This window comes from Canis lupus, chromosome 22 (assembly GCF_003254725.2).
Source record: "Canis lupus dingo isolate Sandy chromosome 22, ASM325472v2, whole genome shotgun sequence".
NCBI lineage: Eukaryota > Metazoa > Chordata > Mammalia > Carnivora > Canidae > Canis > Canis lupus.
This window is the reverse complement of record NC_064264.1, coordinates 49,762,699-49,783,826: the sequence shown is the minus strand read 5'-3', so window position 1 is coordinate 49,783,826 and position 21,128 is coordinate 49,762,699. Positions and strand designations below refer to the sequence as shown.

The window sequence follows — 21,128 nt, the reverse complement described above, 5'->3', positions numbered from 1 at the left end:
ATATATCTTACAAAAGATGTGCCAAACAAAGCACCTCCAGGTGCGTGGCATGGAAAAAAACCCATGGGAAATTTTCTTCCCTTCCTCATTTTTAGGAGCCTCCTAGAACTTACTAGAGGCATAATTCTCATCCTTTTCAGGAGAATGTATAAATGAATGTCTGAATAATAAAAAGAAATATAAGTACCTCTTACTTAAAAAGAACACCATCAATATATTCTAGAATTTCTTGTAAAGAAATGTTCTAAAACTAAATACTTTTCCCATTTACCTGCAGAATAAAATAATAATTCTTGCAAGAAAATGGTTTTGTCCTTACTAAAATAAAAGCCAAATTAAAAAAAAAAAAAACACCACAGAAAGAAAACCAAATCAAGCAATAAGCCATATGGTCATGAAGATAAAGATAAGTTTTTTATCCCTCATTAACAATAATTCTGGAAATACTAACATTTTTACTATGCCTCAAAAACAGTACACCAATTAGTAATATGCACCTGTGTCAACAGTCCTGTTTCTATCTTTAAAAGTCATTTCTTCAGCCGATGCCTGGGGTCCTCATTTAGCACATTAAATGTGTGTGGTGCCTAAAAACTGCTCGTCACTGCTGGTCACTGGCTAGTTGCTAATGCTTAGCGGTTCCCACACACAACAGAACGTATGGAGCCATCCAGCTGGTTTCAGAAACTTGCTTGGGGTGCAGATTCACACAGGAACTGCAGAGAGACAGAAATGAGGAAACATGATGCCTTTTCCTCAAGGAGCATACAGCCCACCAGGCCTCAGATCAACAACAGAACTCTGCCCCTATCAGCCTGTGGGCTCATTCAACAAATTCCCAACAGAGAAGTCACGAGTAGGGAGGCTCTTCTCCAACAGCAGTCAGTAATCCAGTGTTGGCCACATACATTTACAGCCAAAGCCAGAAGTCCAAGCCTTCTAGGATACCTCACCCTAGTATCAACCAGGGTATCTGGGGTGAGGGTGGGAAATGGTGTAGGGAGAGGGAAAAACAAAACCAGAAAAAATTTCAGAATAAGAGCAAATATTGTTTTGGATCCTGCTAAGATTCCTACACTGAATTGAAAGATTTTTTTTTTTTTTAACACATCTAGTTGCTGAGTTGATCTGGAATCAAAAGGAAGTAGTGTGTTCCCCAGGTGAGAAATTCTGAAATAAACAGAATGTACCTGGGAGAGAAACACTAGCTGGCAGGAGATTTATACCACATGGACTCAGACAGGCTGGGATCTCCCAGTGATACCTCAATGCCAAGGTAAAGCCATGTTCTGTCATTGAAATATCCCCTCAACCCACAATTCATTTACATAAACAAATAATGTAGACAAGCATGTGGGGAAGATGCCCCTTTATGCTTTCAAAAACTTTCACAAAAAGGAGAATACTAAGAAATCTGAAAACAGCCCTGGACTGTGTTCAAAAACTCAAGCCAAGAAAGAACCTTCAGATTTGACATCTTAAATTAGCAGGAATGTTTAGACAAATCTATAATCTAGGAAAACATACATACACCCACACTCACAAATAAAAAGTTTGCCTTTCCATCCTCTCATGTCAAGTGAATAATGAGTAATGAATTCTGTTTACTGTGACCCTATGAGGATATTTTTCATTCAAGAATATTTAGTAAGTACCTACTATGTGTCAGGCACTATGCTGGATACAGGCATAAAGAATACACATGGAATTTCCAGTTTAGTGGGTGAAACAAAACATGAGGGAAATGTACCCATTCACAGCACATTACACTGCAAGTGTAATGAGGAATAGGATGCCCTGAGGGAGGAAAATGGGGTTGTGAGAGAGGACATGCTTTACATGGTTGTCCCCCTCCCCAAGGAGGTGGCTTTTACATATTTATCTTACTTTCTTTTCGCATCCACTGTTTATTAACATTCTTATGAGCCAGGCACTATGCATTCATTGTATCTCATTTAATTTTTACCGCTCTCTGTGGTAAGTACCACAAGCTGCTTTTATAAATGACAAAACTAAAGGGAGTTGGCTAATAAGTGGCAGGGCCAGGGCTACTGCTCAGGTCTGTGTGATCTCGGGCAAGTGTCTGAACCCCTCTGACCCTCAAAGCCCATGGTCTGCCTTCCTTGCTGGAAAAAGCAAGTGAAAGCCAATGATGCTGGCATGAGCAGAACATGTGAGAAGGGTAGAAGCAGGTGAGCTACCAGGGGTAGAAAGAAAGAGACCAGACACGCCCTGGGAGGCCAAGGGAAGGAGCTCTAAGGATGCTAAGCAGAGAAGAGAAATGAACCAATCTGTATATTTAAAAGTGGTTTGGAAAAAACGCTTAAAAAAAAAAAAGGCACTAATCTCCAGAAGGACTATCCTAAATACTTCATTTCTGAAACCTGATTTTTTTTTTTTAGGCTCCATACCCAGCTTGGAGCCCAACACAGGGCTTGAACTCATGACCCTGAGGTCGAGACCTGAGCTGAGATCATGAGTCAGACACTTACCCAACTGCCACCCAGGCACTCCCTAAATCTTTTTTTCTTCAGCAAATTTATATTGGGGACTATATGTTAGGTGCTGTTTTAGGACTGGACTATATAGCAATGGGATAAACAGAACAAGTGCCTGCTCTCACGAATATTTGGGAGGTGGGAAGTGATGGAGTGAAGACAAACAAACAGAGAAACATTGTCAGGTGGAAATGAAAACAATGGAAAAAACAACAGGTAGGGTGAGAAGAAGAGAGTGTGGAGTCTTGGTGGGGGGTAGTTGCTATGTTGTATAGGGCTGTGGGGGAAGACCTCTCCCATGGGTGACATTTGAGGAAAGATTTAAAGAAGCAAAGTCTTAGGATAGAGACAGAGCCTTGCCAAGGAGGCAGTATGGTTGGATGGAGCCAACAGAGGTAGGAGTAATAAGGAACCCTAAGGCACAGACTTACTTCTTAAGTTTTATAAACTTTTCAAGGGAAAAGATCAGTATAGAAATAATTCCTCTGCCATATATGTGTCTTTCATTTGTCTTAAAAAGTGACAGAAAGAACCTGGCTGGCTCAGTCAGTAAAGCATGTGATTCTTGATCCCAGGGTTATGAGTTCGAGCCCACGTTAGGCATAGAGATTACCTAATTCAAAAAAAAAATTTTTAAGTGACCAAAAACCATCTCCCCTATTTTATCACAAGTAAGGATTGTAAGGAGACAATTTACATCTCCCATTGCTAGAGCACCCTCCAGTGCCTCTGTGTGAAAATACCATTTGGCACAGATTTTTGTTGTTGTTCTTTTTCATTTCTTAAACTTTTGTATTTGGCCAAAAAATAAATATCATCCTTGATATGTATATCAAGGAGGACATATCATCTTTCTCACAAATACTATGAGATTAAATAAGAAGACAAAGCAAGTGTGCTTTAAAGTGTGCACTACTTGTAAAGTGGTACAATGTATACATGTGTGATGATATTTTTAAATGACTATATACACTTGTAAAAGGTTCATAGAATCCCTTATTTAATTTTTTAGCAATGTAGAACTGTCAAACAGTGAACACAATCTACCACTGAACTGTGACCCTAATTTTACTAAAGGTGGAAAGAGGGCAATAAAGTAGAAAGCATTTTCTAAAATTTCCAATATTTGGGGGTGCTTGGGTGGCTCCGTTGGTTAAGCATCTGCCTTCAGCTCTGGTCATGATCCCAGGATTCTGAGATCGAGGTCCACATTTGGCTGCCTGCTCAACAGGGAGCCTACTTCTCCCTCAGCCTCTGCTACTTCTCCCACTCCCTGCTTGTGTGCTCTCTCCCACTCACTCTCTTTCTCAAATAAATAAATATTTTTAAAAATAAAATTCCCAATATTTGCATGTTCTGAATATTCTTTTTAAAAGTGTCCTGCAAATACTTACCGAATACTATAGTCACTCTACCTTCTCAGGCTGAACATAGTGAAGGGGAGCAGGTATGTAAAACCTACCCATACTAGCATCCTATTAAAGCAGAATTTTTACTTTCTCACAGAGATTGACTCTGAATCCTTTATTATGACATCAAGCGCCTCTGTCGATCTCAAAAACCTAGGAGGAAGACATTACATATAGTGTAATTCAAAAGAGAACTTGCAGAAGAGGTAAAATTTCATAGCTGTTTATAGAAACACCTAGAAGCAAGGTCAGTATAACAGCCAACACCACAGACAGAAAAGCCACCCCTGACTCACAGCTAGGGGATGGGATCTTTCTAGCCCTGGCTCTGCCAGCTGTGTGACCAGCAAGACAGTCTATATACTTCCTTTACTGTGCATGGGCCTGCTGATGCCAAGGAAAATGAGCAGACAAGCCTCCAAAGGGCATCCTGCAATACAGGTATCCTTCGTTTTTCTGGAGGGTGATTTGAAAATAAGCCTCAAAAGACTTGAAATGTCCTTACTCTTGACCCAGCAATTTCACATACAAAAATTTACTTCCAAGTACATGAGTAAGAGTAACTACAGAGATCTGAGTATAGGGACATTTTCTCTGTATTTCCTAAGGCAGAAAACTTGGAAATAGTTTAAATGAATAAATGGAATTATATCATACAAATATATATGTGATAGAGTCATGGAACAATAGTGAACATCAATGCTCCCAGATTAGGTTAACATCCTAAAATTTAACCAAAGTATAAAATCAAAGGAGCTAAATAAAAAGCCACCAAATACCTGGCTTATAGTGGGAAAAGGAAGGGAAGAAAGGAGGGAGGGAAGGTGGGGAAAGAGAAAGGAGGGTAGGAAGGAGGGAGGGAGAGAGGGAGGTAAGGAAAGAATGAGTCTCCATTCTGGAGTGCATATATTATCTACTCATTCAAGTGAGTTAATTGATAAGTCATAAAACACTCAAGTAACAACAATAAGTTTGTTTTAATTAGAATGGATTTAAATTCATATCCAAGTGACTGATATGAAAACATAAACATTATTTCCAATTTTTTAAATTAACTAATAAAATTCTAAACTTGTCAAGCTCATGAACGATGCATAGAGGAATAACAAAGCAAAATTTAACAACAGAACACAGCTCCAGTTGCACTCAGGGGCAGAGAGTGTATTGTTTTTACAATTAACAACTTTTCCATCTTAAGAATATTTATCAAACCTACCAATAATCACTCCCCAAGGAGCCCAGCTTTCTTCTCCCTTCCTTCCTAAAATTTTAGCCACATGCCTCTACAGACTGCCTCACAGGGAGTCACACATAAAACAGTAGCTCCTTTAGGGCAGCCACAACATTCAGTTAAGGGAAACTGTGACCAAAGACTGTTCTTAGAAATTACATCAATCAGACCCTGGCTGTTAAAAACCTGTAACTGGAGAAAATAAGCACTTCAGTGAAGTACAAATGCTGAGTGGTGCCAGCCACTCTGTAGATGCTATCTCACTGACCATGTATGATGATGTTCTCCACCAGGCTCATCCACAACCAAGCATATATGTTCACTTTCTAAGCCTCAAATGTAACTTCAGAAAATACTCCATCCTCTACTCGCCACCATGGAGTATTTCTAGAATCATAAAGTGTATATGCCACTCAAGCATTCTAAAAAACAGGGACACTCAGGAGACTTCCTTGGGTGGCACAGACTTTGGTGGCCACAGTTACTCAGAGGGGAGTAAAGAAAAACACATGTGGTGAAACTGTCCTCAGCTCCCCCCATGGATCCACAGGGTAAAGGGGGTGGAGGGTAATGGTTATTCAGTCAAGAATTCATTTTCAGGTCTCAGTCTTTCCTCTACTCCTTGGCCTCTTCCATAGAAACCATCTGGGTTACCCAAAGTCCTTTCTCTTGGCCTGTACCCACACAGATGGTTCTAGTTCACATAAAATTCTATGACAGAGAAACAGTACAATCGGAGCAGAAGCCCTAACACAGCTGGAAGAGATCCACAGCAAAGGCTATGCTATTTAGTAGACTTGGCGCAGCCTTGTTTTAACAAACAGCACTTTGCTGGGAATTTCTCCTTGCAAGGACATCTTCTCCAGGAGGTACCACCCACACACGTGCATCTTCCAATTCAGGCCCAGCTACCACTTTTAGTTCTTGATCACCAGCTTGGCTGTTGGCCACTAGTTTTTGCTCTGGGTTACCTCATTTCCCACCAACTCCTCTGTCCAGCCTGAGGACATGTCCCCTGTTCACAGGCTACTCCTGATCTGTGTACCCTCTCATGGTATTTCCTGCACCCTCAGAGTCTCCTCCCTCTTTCTCTTCCCTTCAGCCTCCAACAGAGGCATTTCTTTCTCCATTAAAACATTCGGAATACTCTGTCCCATTCCATTCTTTTAGGAGGCCATTCTAAAAGGCTAGAGCTCCGATCTTGAACTTTTGGTCTACCATCTTTGATCATTTTTCACTTCATCCTTCAGCCTTTCACTTCTCTATCTCTACAGTGAATAACTATCCAGCTTTACCTGAAATAGAGAGGCCTCTTGGAAGGCAGGACTTTCAGTGCTAAAACCAGGCCAGTCCTGGGCAAGCTGAAATCATTGGTCCCTTGCCTCCCTGGACCACTTAAAATTACTTTCTGCCTTGCAACTCAAAACAACTTTTGATTATAGCATTCCCTTTTAGCTTCTCACCATGTACCTGGGCAAGTCAATTTCTAATGATGCCAATATATATTTTCAAGTAATATTCCACATTGACCTATTAATAACAGTTCAAGTAGCAAAGTATACATATTCACTCTTATTCTAGTTCTTTTCAAAATGATCATTTTTAAATTTCTCAGTCCTTTTTAATCCTTGCCTGCTTTTTAGCATTCATTCTGTAAACGTTTCTCCCCTTTCTCACCACTTCTGTTCTTCTCTGCCCTTTGGCCTCCCCCATGTATACCTCTTTTCTTCCCTTTCCATACTCCCTTTTAATTCCTTCCCTCCCTTCTTTTAATGGCCTCACAGTAGTATAGAGGGACAGCAATGGTTGTCACCACAACCTTAGAAATCTTCAAAACTCAGGCAAAATCTATAAAAGGGACTACTGGGACCTCTAACAGGTAACCCCAGTCAAGCTCCCTCAGCCACTTACACAACCCTGCTGCCTCTTTGCATACTGTTCCCTCCTGCTTACTCAGTCTCAGATGCTTAGTTTGTCTTTGTCCCTCTCTAAACTACCTTCACCTATTTTTTTTTCCCATACCAGGCTCCTCTCTAACCTGATACTGCAAGGCAAGAGGTAGTTCCTTTGAGAGTTTTACTACTAACTACTTTAGAAAAAAAGAGGATCAAGGTAAGAGGTGAAAAGAGATTATAGGGATCAGAAAACTCTCATAGTTTGCTAGAGGTAGTTAAAATAAACCCTAGAGGCAATTTATTATTAAAAGCTTATATTAAAAAAATAGATCTAAATTTCCACCTTAAGAAGCAAGAAGAAATGGGCAAATTAAACCCAAAGTAAGCTTAACATAGGAAATAATAAAGATAGGAATATAAATCAATGTAACAGAAAACAGAAAAACAGGAAAAAACAAATAAAACTGAAAGATTTTTTTTTTAAGATTTTATTTATTCATGAGACACACACACACGGAGACAGAGAGAGACAGAGAGAGACAGGCAGAGGGAGAAGCAGGCTCCATGCAGGGAGCCCAATGCGGGACTTGATCCCAGGTCTCCAGGATCACGCCCTGGGCCAAAGGCAGGTGCTAAACTGCTGAGCCACCCAGGGATCCCTGAAAGATGGTTCTTTAAGAGGATAAATAAAACTGACAAAACTGTAGCCAGACCAAATGAAAACGAGAGAGAAAAAAAAATAGGGAGAGGGGCACGTGACTACTGATGGTACTTTATGCCCATTAAAAGGTGACAGGGCCGGCAGTGGGAGTGAGGGTTAATTGAAAATGGGCTTGAGGGAATCTGGAAGATGGCAATTTGGAGGGATCTAACACTGGACTGTAGTGATGGATGCACAAGTCTATGAATTCACTAAAGATTATTCCACACTTACAAAAGATGAATTTTTTAAGTTATTATTATTTTTAAAATAAATTTTATTTATTTATTCATGAGAGACACAGAGAGAGAGAGGCAGAGACACAGGCAGAGGGAGAAACAGGCTCCACGCAGGAAGCCTGACATGGGACTCGATCCCAGATCTCCAGGATCACACCCTGGGCTGAAAGCGGCGCTAAACCGCTAAGCCACCAGGGCTGCCCAAAAGATGAATTTTTGATACACAAATTATACCTTATAAAGCTGTAAGAAAAAGGATAAGGCATTAACATGAGCAACTCTTTAAAAAAAAAAAAAACATGAACAACTCTTATGTCCCTGAATTTGACAACTTAGATGAACGGGACAAATTCCTTGAAAGCCACAAATAACCAAGAAGAACGTGGATAACTTCAGTTACCTTATATCTATTAAGAAACTAAATTTGTAGTTTAAAATTTTTTTACAAAGAAAACTCCAGGTACAAACATTTAAGTAAAAAAAATACTGCCAATTTACACTAACCATTCCAGAAAATAGAACACTCTCCAATGAATTTTTTTTAAGATTGTATTTATGTATTTGAGAGAGACAGAGATAGCAAGAGAGAGCAGCAACAGGGAGGAGAGGGAAAAGCAGACTCCCTGCTGAGCAGGAAGCCTAATGTGGGCCCCCAGAACCCTGAGATCAAGATCTGAGACGAAGGCAGATGCTTAACCAACTGAGCCACCTGGGTATTCCTCTCCAATGAATTCTATGTGGCCATTATTATCCCTATACCAAACCCAGACCAAAATAGTACCAAAAAACTATAGGCTAATGTTCTTTATGAGCACAGATGCAAAAAACTTTAAAGATTTTATTTATTCATTTGTTTGTTTCTTTATTTGACAGAGAGAGTGTGAGCACAAGCAGCCAGAGTGGCAGGCAGAGGGAAAGGGAGTAGCAGACTCCCTACTGAGCAGGGAGCCCTATATGGGGCTTGATCCCAGGACCATGGGATCGATCATGACATGAGCTGAAGGCAGATGCTTAACTGACTGAGCCACCCAGGCACCCCCAAATGCAAATAACTTCAGCAAACCGTTAGCAGATTCAATTCAACAATATATAAGAATAATACATCATGGGGTGCCTGGGTGGCTCAGTTAATAAAGCATTTGACTTTGGCTCAAGTCATGATCTCAGTGTCCTGGGATGGAGCCCCGCTTTAGGCTCCTCACTCAGCATGGAGTCTGTTTTTCCCTATCCCTCTGCCCTTGCCCTTGCTCACCTGCTCTCTCTCTCTCAAATAAATAAATAAAATCTTTTAAAAAAATCATACATCATGATCAAGTAGAGTTTATTCCAGGAATGCAAAGTTAGCTTAACTTTAAAAATCAATCTAGGGCAGCCCCGGTGGCGCAGCGGTTTAGCGCCACCTGCAGCCCGGGGCGTGATCCTGGAGACCTGGGATCCAGTCCCACGTCAGGCTTCCTGCATGGAGCCTGCTTCTCCCTCTGCCTGTGTCTCTGCCTCTCTCTGTGTGTGTGTGTGTGTGTGTGTCTCTATGAATAAATAAACAAATCTTTAAAAAAAAATCAATCTAATTAACATCATATTAACACACTAAAGAAGAAAAGCCACATGATCACCACAATAGATACCGGAAAAACATTTTATACATTCAAATCCATTCTTGAGGGCAGCTCAGTGGCTGCCCAGTGGCTCAGTGGTTTAGCGCCGCCTTCAGCTCAGGGCGTGACCCTGGGGCCCCGGGATCGAGTCCCACCTCAGGCTCCCTGCATGGAGCCTGCTTCTCCCTCTGCCTGTGTCTCTGCCTCTCCCTATCTCTCTCTCTCTCTCTGTCTCTGTGTGTGTCTCTCATGAATAAATAAATAAAATCTTTAAAAAGAGAGAAAAAATAAATCCATTCTTGATCAAAATTCTAAGCAGGGGTGACTTCAACAAAATTGCAGAGAAAGGACATTCAAAAACCCAATCCTCCATAAAAGCAAAGAAAATATTGGCAAAAATTGTCAAAATCAACATTTTTAGAACTCTAGAAATTAATCAGAGGCTTGCAGCAACCTGGGAGCATTTCTTCAAAAAACACGGAAGAATCTCGGTAAGAACAACAAACTATGTGGGTGTTGTGTTTTTTTGTTTTGTTTTTTTTCTTTTTAACTTACCCACTCCTTCTCCCTAGCTCAGAGGTAGCCTGAAAACCAAGAGCCACAATCGTGGTCTTAAACCAGCAGCCTGGCAGCCACTGGAGGAAGCAGGGCAGGGTTAGAGCTCTTTTAAAGCACCATTTACAGAGAACTGACAACTATCTCACCTATCCAGTAGTCCCCTAGAAAATCCCACTTCCAAGGCTCACCCAGTTCAGAGCCTGAATCGTGGGCATAGCATTTTCCCTGAGAGCGTTTGTCAAATCAGAAGCAATTATTTAATATCACCGCCACCTGAGATAGCAGATAATAGAGCAAACAACAGGGAAACTAAAAAGCTTAAAAGGAAAAGCTGGACCCAAGAATATATAATGCAGAAGGAATGGTCTCTTGAATAAATAGTGTTGAGGTACCTGGATAGCTACATGCAGAAGAATAAAACTAGACCACTGTATTACACCATACACAAAAATTAACTCAAAATGGATTAAAAACTTGAATATAAGACCATAAACCATAAAATTCTTAGAAGAAAACATAGGTGGTAAAGTCCTTGACATCCGTCTCAGCAACCTCTTTGTGGACTGGACTTCAAAGGCAGGAAAAACAAAAGCAAAAATAAATAAATGGAACTACATCAAAGCAAAAAGCTTCAGCACAGCAAAAGAAATCATCAGGAAAATGAAAAGGCAACCTACTGAATGGGAGAAAATATCTGTAAAACATATATCCGATAGGAGGTTAATATCCAAAATATATAAAAGGAATTCATCCAACCCAACAACAACAAACAACATGATTAAGAAATGGGGAAAGGATCTAAATAGACATTTCTCCAAAAAATACATCCAGATGGCCAACAGGCACATGAAAAGATGTTCTACATCACTAACTACTAGGGAAATGCAACTCAAAACCAAAATGAGATATCACCTAATACCTGTAAAAATAGCTATTATCAAAAAGACAAAAAATAACAAGTGTTAGAATGTAGAGAAAAGGGAACCCTCACGCACTGTTGGTGGGATTATAAATTGGTATAGCCACTGGAAAACAGTATAGAGTTTCCTCAAAAAATTAATAGAACTACCATATGACTCAGCTATTCTTCTTCTGGGTATTTATCCAAAGAATAAGAAAACTTTAGTTAAAATTATACGCACTCCTGTTTCTTGTTATGTTCACTGCAGCATAGTTTACAATAGTCAAGATACAGAAATAAAATGTCCATCAGTAGGGTCGACCTGGTGGCTCAGCAGTCAAGCTCAGCTCAGAGCATGATCCTGGAGTCCTGGGATTGAGTACCACATCGGGCTTCCGGCATGGAGCCTGCTTCTCCCTCTGCCTGTATCAGTGTCTCTCATGAATAAATAAATAAAACCTTTAAAAACAAAATGTCCATCAATAGATGAATGTTATATTTATATAATGAAGTCAAACTCAGCCATGAAAGAGAATGTAATCTTGCCATCTGCAAAAACATGGATGAACATGGGTATTGTGTCAAGCAAATTAGTTAGATGGATAAAGACAAATATAAAATCTTACTCCTATGTGGAATCTAAAAAACAACAGAAATGAATGAATGAAACAAAAATAATCTCATAGATACAGAGAACAGACTAATGGTTATGGGTTAAGGGGGTGGAGGAGTTGGCAAAATGGTGATGGACAGTAACTAGACCTATGGTGGTGATTGCTATGTGTGTATGCAGATGTCAAGTTATAAAGCTGTATACCTAAAACATATAATTTGTTTAAAAAAGGAAACGCTGGAAAACGAAATGTCCATAAGAAGTTTTGAAAAGCTCTGACATATTCCTGGGATTCTAAAAGGCCACACACATGTGCAGAGCTATTGCCAGCAGACCCACATTAGAAGAAATACTAAAGGAAGTTCTTCAGACTGAAAGTAAGTGATCCCAGACAGTAATTCAAACTCTTACACACACACACACACACACACACACAGAACTGTGGCAAGGTAATTAAATATAAATCCATATTTCTCCTCTTTTCTTATCTAATTTAAAAGCAACTATACAGAAGAGCATTATATAATTGTGTTGTTAGGTCTATAACATATAGAAACGTAAGATATTTACTGATAACTAGACAAAGATGAGTGAAAGCAAAGATGTATTAGGCTGAAAAAAAAAAAAATGGCACCAGATGGTGACTCAAATAATTAGGAACAAATGAAGAGGACCAGAAATAGTAAATAAGAAGGTAACAATAACAAATACTATAAAGCGTGTGTGTATTTGCATCTCCTTCTCTAAATTTCTATTTTTTTAAGATTTATTTATTTGACAGAGAGCACAAAAAGACTGCCTATTTTAAAAATAAAGAAATGACATAAAAGTATATAAGTAGAACTATAACAGTGCATACTGGGTTTGTAACATATAAATACAATATGTATAACTATAATACCATTCAGCCTGGAGTCTGCTTGAAATTCTCTCTCTCCCTCTGCCCCACTTCCCTCTCTCCTGGCATATAAGCACCCTCATGTATGTGCTCTCTCTCTCTCAAATAAATAAATAAACCTTTTTGTTTAAAAAAAAAAAAAAGGAAAAAAATTAAGAAAAGAAGAGGGCACCTGGGTGGCTCAGTCAGTTAAGCATCTGACTTCAGCTCAGGTCATGATCCTGCGGTCCTGAGATTGAGTCCCATACCAGGTCCCCTGCTCAGTGGGAAATCTGCTTCTTCTCCCTTTCCCTCTGCCACTCCCACTGCTTGTATGTTCTCTCTCTAATAAATTTTTTTTTTTAAAAGAGGAAGAAAAAATAAATAAATAAATAAATAAATAAATAAATAAATAAATGGAAGAAAAAAAGAAAGGAAATAGAATTATATAGAAGGAACTTTCTCTAACTTCTGGAATTAAGTTAGTATAAATCAAAAGTAGGTTCTGAGGGGCAGCCCAGGTGGCTCAACGGTTTAGCACCACCTTTAGCCCAGGGCCTGATCCTGGAGACCCAGGATCGAGTCTCATGTCAGACTCCCTGCATAGAGCCTGCTTCTCCCTCTGCCTGTGTCTCTGCCTCTCTGTGTATGTGTGTGTCTCATGAATAAATAAAATCTTAAAAAAATTAAATTTAATTTAAAAATTTTTAAAAAGTAGATTCTGATAAATTAAGATGTATATAGTAATATATATACAATGGAATATCGTTGAATCACAAAAAGGAATGAAGTTCTGATACATGCTACAAAATGAATGATTCTTGAAAATATGCAAAGTGAAATAAGCCAGAAACAAAAGAACAAAAATTGCATGATTCCACTTACATGAAATATCTAGAATCAGCAAATTCAGAGAGACAGAAAGTAGATTAGGGATTACCAGGTACTGGGGGAAGGAGTTATTTACTCAATGGGTTCAGAGTTTCTGTTTGGAGTGATGAACAAAATTTGGAAATAGATAGTGGCAAGGGCTGCACAACAGTGTGAATGTGATAATGCCACTAAATTGTACACTTAGAATGGTTAAAATGACAAAGTTTATGTTACATATATTTTGTTTTTATTTTACCACAATTCTTTAAAAAAATATATATATGATAAGCCCTAGAGTAATCACTAATAAAAAGCCCTTTAAAAATACAAATACAATTAAATGGGGTGCCTGCGTGGCTCAGTTGCTTAAAAGTCTGCCTTCAGGTCAGGTCATGATCTCAGGATCCTGGGACTGAGCCCTGTATCAGGCACCCTGCTCCATGGGGAGCCTGCTTCTCTATCTCCCTCTGCCTACTTGCTCCCTCTGCTTGTGCTTTCTCCCTCTCTCTGGCAAATAAATAAATAAATAAAATCTGAAAAATAAAAATACAATTAAAAAGTTAAAAAATTGTTAAAAATCATTAAAGAAATTTAAAATAGTAAAACATTACAAAATATTCATTTAATGCACAAAAAAGCAGTAAGAAAGGAACAGAGGAACAAAAAGGACATGAGACATACAGAAGCCAATACTCAATAAACACACCACATAAAAGGAAAACTACAGACCAATACCAGTATCTCTCATGAACATAGATGGAAAACCCTCAAGAAAATATAAGCAAATCAAATCCAACAATATAATAAAGAGAATTATACACCATGATCAAGTAGGATTTATTCCAGGTATACAAAGCTGGTTTGACATTCAAAAATCAATTAATGTAATCCGCCACATCAACAGGCTAAACAAGGAAAATCATATGATTATATTAATTGATGCAGAAAAAGAACTTGACAAAATCCAATATCCATTCATGACAAAAAGCAAAAACAACTTAAAATGGATTATAGACCCAAGTGTAAAACATAATACTGTGAAACTTAGAAGGCAATACAGGAGAAAATCTATGTGACTTTGGATTTGGCAATGAGTTCTTAAATATAACAACAAAAGCAGGGGCTCAGCCCATTAAGCATTCAGCTCAGGTATTGATCTCAGGGTCCTGCGATCTCAGGGTCCCAGCTTCAGGCTCTGTGCTCAGCAGGGAGTCTGCTTGAGGATTCTTTCCCTCTCCCCCTGTCCTCTCTCAAATAAATTAATAAATCTTTTTTTAAAGATGTTATTTATTTATTCATAAGAGACAGAGAGAAAGGCAAAGACATAAGCAGAGGAAGAAGCAGGCTCCCTGCAGGGAGCCCAATGTGGGACCTGATCCCAGGACCCCAGGATCACGCCCTGAGCCAAAGGCAGATGCCCAACCACTGAACCACCCAGGTGCCCCTAAATTAGTACACCTTTTTTTTTTTAAGATGTTATTCATTTATTCATGAAAGAGAGAGAGAGGCAGAGACACAGGCAGAGGGAGAAGCAGGCTCCAGGCAAGGAGCCCGATGTGGGACCCGATCCGGGGATCGTGCCCTGGGTGGAAGGCAGGCGCCAAACTGCTGAGTCACCCAGGGATCCCCTAAATTAGTAAGTCTTAAAAGAAAAAATAAAGGCAAAAGCATGGTCCATGGGGAAAACAATCAATAAGCATGATTTCATTAAAATAAAAAACTTCTAAAATAAATAATAAAAAACTTCTGTGAAAGATACTATTTAGAGAATGAAAAGACTAGTCACAGACTGGGAGAAAATATTTGCAAAACATATATCTATGAAAGTCTTGTATTTAAAATATGCAAAAAAGCCTTAAAACTTAACAATAAGAAAACAATCCAAGAAATAGGCAGAAGATCTAGATAGCCAGCTCACCAAAGAAGATACACAGACAGCAAATAAACATCTGAAAAGATGCTCAACATCATTTGACACCAAAGAACTTCAAGTTAAACAAATTAATGGTAAAACAACAACAGAGGGGCGCCTGGGTGGCTCAGTCAGTTAGGCATCAGCCTTCAGCTCAGGTCATGATCCCAGGGTCCTGGGATCCAGCCCTACATCAGGCTCCCTGCTCAGCAGGGAGTCTGATCCTCCCCCTGCTCATGCCTTCTTACTTACTCTCTCTAATAAATAAATAAAATCTTTAAAAAAAAGAGAGAGAACAACAGATACCAGTACATACCTATTAGAATGACTAAACAAAAAAAAATTAACTGCCAATACTAAATGCTGGCACAACAACAAGAACTTTCATTGATGATGGGCAGCATGCAAAATGGCACAGGCACTTTGGAACATAATTTGGGTGTTTCTCCAAAGCTAAATTTATACTTTTACACACAATCATACTCCTAGGTATTTACTCAATTAATCTGAAAACTTATGCACATAGAACACCTGCACAAGAATGTTTAGCACAGGGGAACCTGGGTGGCTCAGTGGGTGAGTGTCTGCCTTTGGCTCAGGTTGTGATCCCGGAGTCCTAGGATCGAGTCCTGCAGCAGGGTCCCTGTGGGAAGCCTGCTTCTCCCTCTGCCTATGTCTCTGTCTCTCATGAATAAATAAACAAAATTTTAAAAAAAGAGAGAGAGAGAATGTTTAGAGCAGCTTTATTGAAACTTTATAGAAGCAACTAAAATGTTCTTCAGTCAGTGAACAAATAAACAGATTAACTATGAAACATCTCTACAATGGAATATTCAGCAATAAAAGGAGTTATGAAGCCATGAAAAAAACACAGAGGAACCTTAAGGCACATTGCAAGTGAAGGAACACCATCTAAAGGGACTATATACTACATGACTCCAATTATACAACATTCTGGAAAAGGCAAAACTTTAGAGGCAGGAACATGATCAGTGCTTGCCAGGAATTCGGAGGAAGAAGGATGGATGAATAGATGAAGCACAGAGGCATTTTTAGAGAAATAAAACAATTCTGTATAGTACCGTTATGGTAGATACATGATACTATTCATTTGTAAAAATCCATAGAATTTTATAGCAAAACGAGTGAACCTTAATATATGCAATTTAAAAATTCACATAGGAGGTAAGAGACCCCAGGAAAGAATACAGACTGTGACAAGGGAATCTACCTTTATCACAGATGTATGAAACAATCTCACTGAAGGGGACAGGACGAAATGCCACCAACCTAAGTAACTAAGGAAATGAGTGGAACTGCACATAAGTACTGTACTTTTGACAGTTTTTTTCCCATGGAGTATGATCTAACAATCCAAATACTGCTATGTGTGTATGATGAAATTGGATGGTGGGAGCCGGGTTTCTTTTCTTTCCTTTTTGGTTAGGGGAAGGGATTTGGGAGGGGGAGTAGCACCAAGTTTCTAATTCCAGTAGTAAAAACTGATCAATAAGCAAAGGGGAGGAAGCTAGAATGATCCATGTGGTAATAGATTAAATCTTTTTTTTAATGTTTATTTATTTATGATAGTCACACACACACACACAGAGAGAGAGAGAGAGACAGAGGCAGAGACATAGGCAGAGGCAGAAGCAGGCTCCATGCACCAGGAGCCTGACGTGGGATTCGATCCCGGGTCTCCAGGATCGTGCCCTGGGCCAAAGGCAGGCGCTAAACCACTGCGCCACCCAGGGATCCCTGGTAATAAATTAGAACTGGAGGTAGTATGAACGCATGTTTAGCCTAATATAGATACAATAGTTACATATAGAAATATTTAGGGGTATCTGGATGGCTCAGTCTATAGAACATATGACTCTCGATCTCAGAGCCATGAGTTCAAGACCCACTTTGGGCTCAGAGCTTACCTTAAAAAATATGTATTTATAATAATACATGCATGGGTTGCTATTCACACATCTATTTCTTCGCTCTGTCAGTGGAGAGGGGTTAAATGACACTCCTACCAAAAGCACTGCTAGGAGTGGGGAGTTATGCTCCCTCAAGTGGAGGGCCAGGTATGTACATAAATTGAGCAGTAGCTACAGAAAGCGGGGCCAGAGATAAGATGAAAAGGACAGCATCAGGGACAGCACTACATCAGGAAAAATATTGGAGACTCAGAAGAGCAGCCAGGAATGGTCCCTGTCTACCAGCAATGGTGCTAATGCTCTAATAACAGAAGGAAAAGCCACCAGAGGCAGGCACATCCACCTGAAGCTTAAGCACAACCCAAGGGGTAGAGACTAAAGCATCTCTAAGCAGACCTTTCTAAGTTGGCATTTGACACCTTTACTTCTCCCATCTCTGTGTGTTCTGAAGGGGCAGAAACCTAGAAGACTTAAACCCATGGGTAGGCTCTCTGAAGCACCCAGCATGAAAGCCTGCTGCTGTGGCCTTAGTAGGATCTGTTAAGCGTGTAGAGAATGAGCCAGCATGCTAATAAGGACAGCAAAGAGCACTGAGAGATGAGCCCCACGCTCATCTCTTAGAAGTAGGTGACTGCATGTGGTGACTGGATCTGTTATTAAACAAGCCTTAGAAGCTGGCCTGCAAGAAAAGGGGCCTGCTGGAAGGGTCTGGGTATATTGCCTCAGCAGCATCTCTGGTTCCAGGGGTGATCACCTGAACCCAAGGGCATGTTCCAGGCTCAGGTTTAGGAATGGGGAAGGTGGGATGCACACCATCGGGTAGGTCTCAGCTCCGGACACACTGGTGGGTCAGGAAGCACGGAGCAGGCAAATGTAAGCAGCTCTGGACCAGGAGCCATAAACTTGCTTTTGGAACCAAACTCTGCCATTCTCATCTGGGCATCACTTAGCATCTTGAAGCCTGTTTCTTCATCTTTACAAAGAAGTCTCCTGACTTCTTCACATGGTGGTCAGGAAATCAAATGAGATAACGTGTGTGCATGTAGTTGGCCAACTACCAGACCAGGGGTTCTCAAAGTGTGGTCCAAAGACACCTGGGAGTTCCCGAGATCCTTCGAGATGGTCTGAGAGGTTTCCCTCTTCCAACTAGCACCTGCCTGCACCCAGAATTCCTTTGTAAACTTCTTCCAAAGCAGTTGATGGGTCCAGTTGTCCTTTATGAAACTAAGGAGATTTTCAAAAATATGAAACCATGCTTCTCTTTCACGACCTACGTTTGTGTTGACATGTTATGGGTTTATCATTTATAAATGAGTGCTTTTAAATTTTATTTTAGGGATGCCTGGGTGGCTCAGTGGCAGAGTGTCTGCGATCGGGCTCAGGGCGCGTGATCCCGGGGTCCAGGGATCAAGTCCTGCATCGGGCTCCCCGCAGGGAGCCTGCTTCTCCCTCTGCCTGTGTCTCTGCCTCTCTCTGTGTCTCTCATGAATAAACAAAATCTTTTAAAAAAACTAAATTTGTTTTAATTCCTCACACCATAAGAATTAATAGGCACAAGAGAAGCTCTTCGGGGTCCTCGACAATTTTCCGGCGTGTAAAGGGGATCCCGAGACCAGTCCGGGAGCCTCTGTGGGGACAAACGGGTGGAGGGTGTTCTCAGGCGGCGAGCCACCCCTCAGGGGCTGATTCCGGGACCCTTTTATAAAACAGCCGCGCGTTCGCGGTTTCCACTTGCGGGAAAGGCTCGTTTTGTGCTTCTGGGGCTGCTAAACCGAACGTTTGTACCCATTTCCCCGGCCCGAGCAAGGACCCTCCCACAGGAAAGCACGCGCGGGAGAGGCGACCCTGAGGCGACCCTCGCGGAGCGTCGGCGACCTTGGTAGAGGTCGAGCCCGCGCGCGGGAAGCGCGCGGGGCTCCCGGCCGGCGGAGGGTGGGCTGGGGGGTGGTTCCCGACAGGTACTGGGGAGGCCGGGCCGGGCGGCGGGGGACTCGGGGACCCGCACTTACAGCCTCAGCAGCGCCGCCGCCGGCGTCCCGAGTGGCACTCTCCGCAGCAGACGCAGCGCCATCTTCCTGACGCGCGCGCCCCGCCTCATTCCGGTCCTTCCTCGTTACGCCCCGCCCCCGGGGGCCGCCCCACGTGGCCCCGCCCTCAACCCGGCCCCGCCCCGCCCCGCAAGCCACGCCCCCTCCCTGAAGCACCGCCCGGAGCCGGGGGAGGGTCCCTGCTGCCGAAACTCCTCCGCGGTCCCGGCAGGCACAGCAGGACTCCGGATGGGTGGCCCTTTCTTGAGCGGTTTTTTGGGTGACTGAACCCAGTTTTCTCGGTGCTTCTGGGTTTTTTTAAGGCAACTTTTTTTTTTTTTTTAAAGTTTAGCATGAATTACCATTTTATTTTTTTTTTATTTTTTTTAATTTTTATTTATTTATGATAGTCACAGAGAGAGAGAGAGGCAGAGACATAGGCAGAGGGAGAAGCAGGCTCCATGCACCGGGAGCCCGATGTGGGACTCGATCCCAGGTCTCCAGGATCGCACCCTGGGCCAAAGGCAGGCGCTAAACCGCTGCGCCACCCAGGGATCCCCAAGGCAACTTTTTTTTTTCAAATTTTCTTTTTTTCTTTTTTTAAGATTTATTTATTTATTTATGATAGAGAGAGAGAGAGAGAGAGAGAGAGGGAGAGGCAGAGACACAGGAGGAGGGAGAAGCAGGCTCCATGCACCGGGAGCCCGACGTGGGATTCGATCCCGGGTCTCCAGGATCACGCCCTGGGTTAAAGGCAGGAGCCAAACCGCTGAGCCACCCAGGGATACCCCCACTTTTTTTTAAAGATTTATTTATTTATTTATTTATTTATTTATTTATTTATTTATGATAGACATAGAGAGAGACAGGCCAAATTTTCTAGGGATTAGTTTCTTTTGTTGTTAAAAGTACTGCCTAGGGGATCCCTGGGTGGCTCAGCGGTTTAGCGCCTGCCTTTGGCCCAGGGCGTGATCCTGGAGTCCTGAAATCGAGGCCCACATCAGGCTCCCCGCATGGAGCCTGCTTCTCTCCCTCTGCCTGTGTCTCTGCCTCTGTGTGTGTGTGTCTCTCATGAATAAATAAATCTTAAAAAAAAAAAAGAACTCCCTAACAAATTTGTGAGCCTCACCATGTGCACACTTTAGCAGTTAATCCATTATGGGACATATATGCCTGTAGTAGGATCAGAACAGCTGTGGGCAACTTTTGGGGCCAGAGAAATGCTTGCTGAACACTCAAGCAGCAAACACAACTCTTCACTCTAACTCCTTGCTAGTGTTGCAGCAAATACAACTACTACTTTACAGTTGGGGGACTCCTAAGGTATTAAAACAGACTTTGTGACTAGCTGTGTGACTTTGGGCAAGTTACTTAAGTTCTCTTTGTTTCAGTTTCCTCCTGTATAAAATGGGAATATAAATAGTACTCACCTCATAGGGCTGTTACAAGGATATGTTGAGTTAATGCCTATAAAGAGCTTAATAAAGCCTTGCTGGCCCAGAGCAAGTGTTCAGTAGCATTCATTCTCATTATTATCATCATCATGTCAATTCCCTTCTTGAATTCCTTAGGTGGCTTCCAATGGGAAGCATTTAGAATAAAATCCGAGTTCTTCACCACAACCCTGCCTATCTCCACCTTATTTCAGGCCCACATTTTTTCCCACTTTTTAAAAGTTCACTAAGCCATCTCCCACTTCAGGGCCTTCCTGCATGCTGCTCCCCATCCCGAGAACACTCACAGAGATACCTTCTCATCCTCCAGCACACTTAGACCACCTGTCACCTGCCCAAAGAGGCCTGCACTGACTTCCCAGAGTGTCCTCCCAATATATTTCACTGCCACAGCAACCTGATGGTTTCCATCACA

At 41.4% G+C, this 21,128-nt stretch overlaps 1 protein-coding gene across 6 annotated transcripts in view; it reads right to left on the bottom strand.

The window, feature by feature from the left end:
- Positions 1–19,375, bottom strand: part of CLYBL (citramalyl-CoA lyase) — a 283,074-nt gene extending 263,699 nt beyond the window's left edge. For 5 of the 6 annotated variants that reach the window (XM_025441104.3, XM_025441105.3, XM_025441103.3 and 2 more), the window contains exon 1: positions 19,242–19,375. In XM_025441104.3, coding sequence (XP_025296889.1) covers positions 19,242–19,330 — 89 coding nt within the window. In that variant the 5' untranslated portion in view covers positions 19,331–19,375. The remainder of the gene's footprint in view (positions 1–19,241) is intronic. The other variant, XM_035704422.2, reaches the window with a different exon arrangement.
- Positions 19,376–21,128: the final 1,753 nt, after the last annotated feature.